Below are 9,249 nucleotides of genomic sequence, written 5' to 3' on the forward strand. Positions count from 1 at the left end.
TGATTCCGCCTTTTGATAGGGTCCCTAGACGACTAAGTTTCAGGCCATTTGGCCTACGAAAACTCCCCGTGACGAAGAAAACAAACTTGCCGATAATATCCAATGTCGCTCTATATTATGTTATTGCACACCATGTACTCTATACAGCGCGTCTTTTCCGACATTGTGTTTAACGTAAGGCAAAAGCAGCTGAAGTGAAAGAAAAAATGTCGCTAATTCGGTTCTGAACCGAAAATATAATATGGTTTTAATAATAACGGCAAATGAAACACCGCGACACTGTTTTGCACAATCCCAGGCAACCTGAAAGGTTGATACATCATACTTACATGCTTTTCTGATTTATCTATGAAGGCCACATCGGTTTTCAGGAATGCTTCTTTGATAGCTCCTTCGATATTTTGCGGATACTTTGAACTCTTTGCAATATTGTAGCACAGGTGGGCTGCTGTGAAAAAGGCGGCATCTTGTCCTCCGTGTCCGTCGAATACTCCGTAGAAGCTGGTAGGTTCTTGATCTTTAACGGCAAACATCCCGTTGAAATCGCTGATGCAGACATGCCTGTCTTCCATTTTTCGGCGCGTATTCTTGATAGCTTTCATGCAGTGTCGCGGCGCTTGCGATAATACTGAAGCGGAACTCTTGGCCAAAATATCATTGAGCTCGGCGTTATCGAGTAACCGTTCACAAACGCCATTCGTGTGTGATATAACTATTGTGCTTAATTTTAACGGATTATACGCTAAAGGGGAAACATTTAATTTTATTGAATAAAATCAGAAACGTCAAATCCTACCGTATCCATCAAAACCGCACTGTTTGGGAATTTTCATATAAGACTTTCTTGTTTCTTGAACCACTTCGTTTACGATGGGTGCCAGTAAACTTTGAGGACATTTCCTGTAGGGCAAAAAAAAAGTCAAATATTAAACGAAGAGAACTTTTAATTGGGTCCGATAAGATCAGACTGACAGGCTGAAACGAATTTTCATTAATCTAAAATAACATGCAAATTCAGGCCAAACATTTCTTCCAATCTGCAGAAGAGAGGCTCTCTTTGGTTTTCCTCTCTTTCGTTAATATCTCAGCTGTTTATTTTAATTATGATTGTTTCCTTGCATAGAACGATGGTCTAACCAATCGTCTTTTGATTTGTACTGCAAAAGTAGTTGAAAAGTGTATTATTACATTGTAATAATTGAAAGAGAAAGTGAACAAAGAGAGCCTCTCAAATGCAGATAGGACCTATTGAAATGTTTGGCCTGAATTGTTTCGATCAAAATTTGCGTAATTCTTAGACTCGGTGCACACGTGTATGCCTCGATGAATACGCGGGGCAAAGAAAGCATGTCTAAGTGCCGTTGCGTCACCGTTTTTTTCTGCAAAGTGACGTACACCGACATTGAAAATTTGGGTACATTTTGGTTATTATTTATCAAATGCTTGATCGTTCGCAATGTTTTTTTTCCATAGTTGCTGGATTACCACAAAATCTTGCATGCTAGCATAGTAGACATACTACAGTGTTATTATTTCATCAGATATATACCAAAAGACGCCGACATTTGAAATGGCGCTTACGCCACTTTGCAGAATTACGGCAGGGTCCTGTGGTGAGTGAGCTTGCTTATGTGCACTACACTGAAAGGCGGCTGGCGATTGAAATTACTATTCTGAGGGTCAATTTAAATACACAACGCCACTAAATTTGTGCAGACTGATTTTCGTTTCATTTCAACAGACTAATGTTTTCAATTTTACCATGGACCCGATTTAGGGGTAGGCGGGGCATAATGAGCAGCCTAAGCATTTTGCTACCAAATCCAGTAAATTAAATGCAACCAATGTGTAATTTTAACGTTCAATCCTCATTTGAACCTTAACTGACGAAAGCTAATCGTTGAAATTCCGAATAAAGTTATAATGTTGTAGAATTTTATGTTTTTAAAAACGTATAAAATCGCGAGTTGCGTTTTGTGGGTGGGGCATAATGAGCACCCTAAGTGAGGCAGGATGATCAATATCAGTTTTGTACACAATCAAATGCTAATTGACTATTCTTGTCAATGATAAAGCATACCGGCAACAATCAATGAGAATTTGAAGAGATTACGGGGTTTAATTTGTAGGGAACTGTGGGGTTTCAATGAGTCTTCTATTGAGTGTTATAGTGAGTTTAACGTGTTATAGTGAGTTTAACGTGTAGCCGATGCTTTGTTATGAGCGTTGATCTGAAGGCCTTAACCATAAAAACCATAAAATATAAAAAATGATGCTTCAGATATCGCTGAAATAAAACGCGGAATCGAATGAAAAACAAGTGGTGTACACTACATTTGCAGCTATATCTCCAAAATGTTCTAGCATAACATAATCTTCATATATGCGTATGATAGCACAACTAATTCCCTTGATAAAAACATTTTGGTTTTGAAAATCCACCCACTAGGTCAAAAGCTATAAGTAAAACTATGCAAAAAAAGTTGTCCACATCTTTTAAGGGTTTCACTATTATACACTGACACTCCTACTGAAAAGGAAAAACCAATTGTAAATACATAGAGTTGCGAAAAATATTGCACTTTTCCGGAAAAGTCTATTTAAAAGATGACATACATTTGTTCGTGACCGGAATAGGACAGATCGGTGAAGTACTAGATTTGTAGTAATGAGCTGAATTTTACACAGTTAGGAAAAATCACCGACTTCGGTAATGTTTTACCGAAATCTCAACCGTTAAGTTTGTTTTACAGAAAAACTTCAGTAAAAGTAGCAACATTTACCGAAGTTCGTTAGAGTTTAACAGATAAACGATAACATTTTACCGAAATTTGTTATGTTTTTACAGAATTTCGTTAAAAATCCATTATCGAACGCTCAGCGGTTGAGATTCCGGTAAAAATTACCGATCGCGATTAGCTGTGTAGTATGGTGAGAAGATCAATTCTTTGTTTCTGCAATAAAATGGTGCAAAAAGCGTGGGTATTATGATTCCTTGCCTTATTTGGTGCTGTTTGAGCAGAACTTTGGGTAACAGTGTTGTTGTTTTCTCCATTTCTTGCAACATAAACAACATAGTTATCCAAAGTTTTGCTCAAACAGCATTAATTTAGGCAAGAAATTATAATACCCACGCTGTTTGCACCATTTCGTTGCAGAAGCGGAGAATTGACCTTCTCACCATACAAAAATTCAGCTCATTACTACATATCTAGTACTACACCGAACGTGCCCCATTAAGACCACTTTGGTCTCACACCAATAGGAAGCAATCAGTGAAGTACTAGATTGGAAGTAGTGAGCTTGATTTTTGTATGGTGAGATGATCAATTCTCCATTTTTTTTTTTTTTTCAGAGTGACCAGGTGGAGCTGCAGGACAGCTAATGGCAAAGCCTGGACCCTTTCCCAACTTTCCCCCTACTAGGACCAATACTCACGATGGACTAGACGATGTCGTCAACTTGAGCAAAGTGTGTAGTAATTAGTATTGGGTCGTAGTAGTTTTTAAAAATACTGTGTTTTCACTATTCCCATCGCACTAGTGTTTTGACCGAATGGAAGCTCCAAAGATGAATTGATAATCGAGCAATATCTCAATAATCGAAAATCTCCGTGGTCACTGGACATTCAGAGAGAAAAAAGACTGTCTATGTTAACGCCTTCAAAGAACTATTTCCAAGAAATATTACAAAGAAGAGCAAAAAAAAAATGTCATAGCTAATTTTTAAAGATTTGATATTTCTGAAAATTATTCGGAGGCAGCTACCAGAGCTAGCGTTTTTAGCCGATATGGGCAACTAGTTTTTCTGACAGCTTCTCCAAACAATAATCAAATAATATCCTAAGTTATTTTATAATACATTCTGAAAATTATTTAAAGCTGATTACCAATAATGTCAATAACCGATGTTGGTCATTAACAGCACCAGCATCATCTCCAAATAACTCTCATATTAGTGTTAGATAATATTTTTTGAGCTTCCATTCGATGTTGTAAATCAATCAACCCCTATACGTCAAAATACCGTCTATAAGGTGTCAAATTGTGTTATTAATTTCGCTATTCGTCTTCTGATCATCTCAGTCCGAAGTATTCTTATACATATCCACCGTAACCCTTCACATTGTCAACCGTCCTAATTCCTAAAGAAACATGTAACTTAATTCCTGCTTTCTTTTTAGTCAATAACACTGACTACCGTCTAGTATATAAAAACAAAAAAGTTCAGACAGCTGATCTCTGTGTCAAAAATAAATAGGACAGATCGGTGAAGTACTAGATTTGTAGTAATGAGCTGAATTTTAGTATGGTGAGAAGGTCAATTCTTCGTTTCTGCACTGAAATGGTGCAAAAAGCGTGGGTATTATGATTCCTTGCCTAATTTGATGCTGTTTGAGCAAAACTTTGGGCAACAGTGTTGTTGTTTTCTCCATTCCTTGCAACATAAACAACATAGTTATCCAAAGTTTTGCTCAAACAGCATCAAATTAGGCAACGGATCATAATACCCACGCTTTTTGTACTATTTCATTGCAGAAACAGAGAACTGACCTTCTCACCATACTAAAATTCAGCTCATTACTACAAATCTAGTACTACACCGAACGTGCCCCATTGATAAAGATTATTTGTTAACTTTTATATATTCATCCCTACAAAACCTATAAAAAAATACAAATATAAACTCATTTCTAAAATCAACAGTTTAATCTTTACTTAATCAGTCCATAATTTTCCAATGGTAATGAATTTAATTGTTCACATAACCTAATCTGTAATGCTGTAAGTCAACTTATCCTAGCGTCTCCTGTCCTGTGTACTCTCGATTTCAAGTGATGAATGATGAGTGTAACGCAGAGACCTCCCCTACCCACTCTTGCGTTACATAAAATTTAACAATTATTGTTAAATTTGAGAAAATTCAAAGAATGCCAATGCAAGCTGAATTATAACTTGTATTTGACTTGTGATAAATGCACAACGGATACTCCTTTGGTTCCCATTAGCACTTACGGCCGATTCCTTCCCTTGCGCTCAACTCGTAAACTAGATATATGTAGCTCAAAGTCCAAGCGATGGTGAATAAACTGGCGCTAAAGTGCTAATAGGACGCAATCAGTGAAGTACTAGATTGAAAGTAGTGAGCTGGATTTTTGTATGGTGAGATGATCAAATCTCCATTTCTGCAATGAAATGGTGCAAACAGCGTGGGTTATATGATTTCTTGACTAATTTGATGCTGTTTGAGCAAAAGTTTGGTGCCTGTGTTGTCCAAAGTTTTGCTCAAACAGCATCAAATTAGGCAAGGAATCATAATACCCACGCTTTTTGTGCAATTTCATTGCAGAAACAGAGAACTGACCTTCTCACCATACTAAAATTCAGCTCATTACTACAAATCTAGTACTACACCGAACGTGCCCCATTGATTAAGCCCTCCCATCGCGTCAAGATCGAATATCCAGGGGGAGGGGAGATGATCAATTCTCCATTTCTTCAATGAAATGGCGCAAACAGCGTGGGTTATATGATTTATTGACTAATTTGATGCTGTTTGAGCAAAAGTTTGGGTACTGTGTTGTTGAAGTTGCAAGAAATAAATAATACAACAATGCAGTTACCCAAACTTTTGCTCAAACAGCATCAAATTAGTCAAGAAATCATATAACCCACGCTGTTTGCGCCATTTCATTGCAGAAATGGAGAATTGATCATCTCACCATACAAAAATCCAGCTCACTACTTTCAATCTAGTACTTCACTGATTGCTTCCTATAGGAGGCAATCAGTGAAGTACTAGATTGAAAGTAGTGAGCTGGATTTTTGTATGGTGAGATGATCAATAGGACAGATAGGTGAAGTACTAGATTTGTAGTAATGAGCTGAATTTTAGTATGGTGAGAAGGTTAATTCTCCGTTTCTGCAAAGTGTTGTTGTTTTCTCCGTTTCTTGCAACATAAACAACATAGTTATCCAAAGTCTTGCTCAAACAGCATCAAATTAGGCAAGGAATCATAATACCCACGCTTTTTGCACCATTTCATTGCAGAAACGGAGAATTGACCTTCTCACCATACTAAAATTCAGCTCATTACTACAAATCTAGTACTACACCGAACGTGCCCCATTCTCCATTTCTACAATGAAATGGTGCAAACAGCATGGGTTATATGGTTTCATGTCCAATTTTATGCTGTTTGAGCAAAAGTTTGGGTAACTGTGTTGTTGAAGTTGCAAGAAATAAATAATACAACATCACAGTTACCCAAACTTTTGCTCAAATAGCATCAAATTAGTCAAGAAATCATATAACCCACGTTGTTTGCTCCATTTCATTGCAGAAATGGAGAATTGATCATCTCACCATACAAAAATCCAGCTCACTACTTTCAATCTAGTACTTCACTGATTGCCTCCTATATAGGACAGATCGGTGAAGTACTAGATTTGTAGTAATGAGCTGAATTTTAGTATGGTGAGAAGGTTAATTCTTCATTTCTGCAATGAAATGATGCAGAAAAGCGTGGGTATTATGATTCCTTGCCTAATTTGATGCTGTTTGAGCAAAACTTTGGGCAACAGTGTTGTTGTTTTTTTCCATTTTTCCATTGCAACATAAACAACATAGTTATCCAAATTTTTGCTCAAACAGCATCAAATTAGGCAAGGAATCATTAATAGCCACGCTTTTTGCACCATTTCATTGCAGAAACCTTCTCACCATACTAAAATTCAGCTCATTACTACAAATCTAGTACTGCATCGAACGTGCCCCATAGGACAAATCGGTGAAGTACTAGATTTGTAGTAATGAGCTGAATTTTAGTATGGTGAGAAGGTCAATTCTCCGTTTCTGCAATGAAATGGTGCAAAAAGTGTGGGTATTATGATTCCTTGCCTAATTTGATGCTGTATGAGCAAAATTTTGGGCAACAGTGTTGTTGTTTCCTCCATTTCTTGCAACATAAACAACATAGTTATCCAAAGTTTTACTCAAACATCATCAAATTAGGCAAGGAATCATAATACCCACGCTGTTTGCACCATTTCATTGCAGAATCAGAGAAATGACCTTCTCACCATACCAAAATTCGACTCATTACTACAAATCTAGTACCACACCGAACGTGCCCCATTGTAATAAAAAGAATAAAAATAATGATAATAATAATAATTAATCTATTTATGTATTAATGAAAAAAGTGTACCATCGCACATTTTTAGATGATTTAAGATAACAATGTTGTAATCGTTGCGTGACGAAACAAAAACAACTTTTCTTATTAGTATGATTTATAACTAGGTGGTTCTTTTGCCGCCTTTATCTCGTTATACGTATGCACAATGACATCATAGAAGGAAATGGGATGGGTACTTACATTTGGAACAAATACTGCAGTACCCAGTTGATTACTTCTCCGTCGATTTCCGACTCCAATAGATGGTAGCCGGGAACTCGTACCGGAAGCTGATCCGTCGGATCGACGTGCGCCTTGAAATACTCCAGAAACTCGCGGTGCTCTTCGATGTAAGTCATGCTTTCCATATTGCAACAAACGGATTCTTCTGCTATGGATTTGCTTGTTTACTGTTAGTTCCAACAAATTGGTTTTCCTTCGTAGTATTTTTTGCTGCTTCCCTTTTCCGCTAGATGTTAGCACTCCTTGTAAACACCATAGTAAAACATTGACATATAACGAGTTGTTTTGCACGGTATCGATATATTTGGAATATTTGCACTTATTACTGTTTTCCTATAATAATCACTGATCGAAACTAAACGGACTATTTATTTAAAGTTTTATTATTGATCAATAAAAAAAATTACTGAGCTTGATCGTGGTTGAACTTTGCATTTGATGAGATTTGAGAAACTGACTGATAGCAAAACATGAATTTTGACACGTTAATGCAAAGGGCCTCGACGATTCTATTTACTGGGAAGCGTCACGAGCGACACCCAACCGTTACGTTCACGCCAGTTCGGGATAAAGACCCTATAATACTTATGACACACATGTGATACAGGAATCACTGTAAATTTGCGCTTGAAATGAGTGTCACACTGATAATTCTCTCCGTTCAAGTCAGTCTTGTCAGAATTTTCTTGACAGTGAGTTCCGTTGTACGTGTATCACACTCGTATCACATGTCTGTCCGTGGTATAAAGCAAAGATACGAAATGTTCCAATTCAGTCACAAATTTTGAAAACGACGTATAATTAATGGTGTAGCATTGTTTATACCGTCAAGGCGCCATTCACCGTGGGGGCTCCATTCACACACTAAGATCAGCTCGGTATTTTCCCCATCTTTTTACTGAGTTCTCAACAGCAGATTTAACTCGGTACGCTCGGTTATTTATTTTGCGGATATTCTGTAAATGAGTTACCGAGCTCAGCTCACCACGGTGTGTCTGGTAGAACAAAATAATTTAAAAAAAATCGGTATCGCTAAAACACCCACCAAACGAAAGCTGAAGGTCCCCCCTTTCATTTGAGGCTAAAACAAGAAAGTTCTATCGGCGGTCCTAGAACAATTTTTTTTTTTCAAAAATTTATTACTATAAGGACACATTCCACGCACTTCTACACCGCGGGTTTTGAACTTCATTTAACGATACCCAGGTAACCACTAAGCACTGTTCTGAGCATTATAACGGCCATTAAACAGCTTTTCAGTGCTAAAAAGCTCTATATAAGCATTCCTAATGCTTATAGGCACTATAACCAGTAAGAACTAAATTAAGCCCTGTAAGCCTATATAAAGCCTACAAGCTGTAAAGAAGTTTGTCAGTGCTGTCACAGGGCTTGGAGCACATGACGTTTATATCAATCAAAATAGATTTCGACCAAAACAGACTCGAGTCGGTTATGATCAATACATTTTAAACATCCATGTCGGACGGGATTGACGAAACGGGATTATTTTTGTTGTTGGCATGTTTATCGGAATGATGTTGTTAAATAGATAATGGAATTTGATTATCTTGATTATTCCATTTTTTTTTCAATCAAGACAAACTCCAGCTTGTTTCCCTCTTCTTGTGAAACGTTTCCCGACCATTTATATAAACATTGCTTCTCCTGCATCAATTCCTGCGTTCATCACCACCAACCTTACCACTGAATCATCCTCATCCCATATCATTTTCAACCCTCGAAATGCCCAAACTATTTTGTTTTTCATGGTTTAAATACTAGTTTGATCACACCATTCCCATGGTGCATTGGTGGAGCAGATGAAA

At 37.2% G+C, this 9,249-nt stretch overlaps 1 protein-coding gene across 2 annotated transcripts in view; it reads right to left on the bottom strand.

The window, feature by feature from the left end:
- LOC109411545 (serine-rich adhesin for platelets) overlaps positions 1-7,882 on the bottom strand; it is a 225,833-nt gene extending 217,951 nt beyond the window's left edge. For both annotated transcript variants that reach the window (XM_029854067.2, XM_029854066.2), the window contains exons 1-3: positions 7,382-7,882; positions 797-900; positions 330-742 (exon numbers count right to left, since the gene is read on the bottom strand). In XM_029854067.2, the coding sequence (XP_029709927.2) occupies positions 330-742; positions 797-900; positions 7,382-7,548 (684 nt within the window). In that variant the 5' untranslated portion in view covers positions 7,549-7,882. The remainder of the gene's footprint in view (positions 1-329; positions 743-796; positions 901-7,381) is intronic.
- Between the last annotated feature and the right edge of the window lie 1,367 nt (positions 7,883-9,249).

Source organism: Aedes albopictus, chromosome 2 (genome assembly GCF_035046485.1).
Source record: "Aedes albopictus strain Foshan chromosome 2, AalbF5, whole genome shotgun sequence".
NCBI classification, from domain to species: domain Eukaryota; kingdom Metazoa; phylum Arthropoda; class Insecta; order Diptera; family Culicidae; genus Aedes; species Aedes albopictus.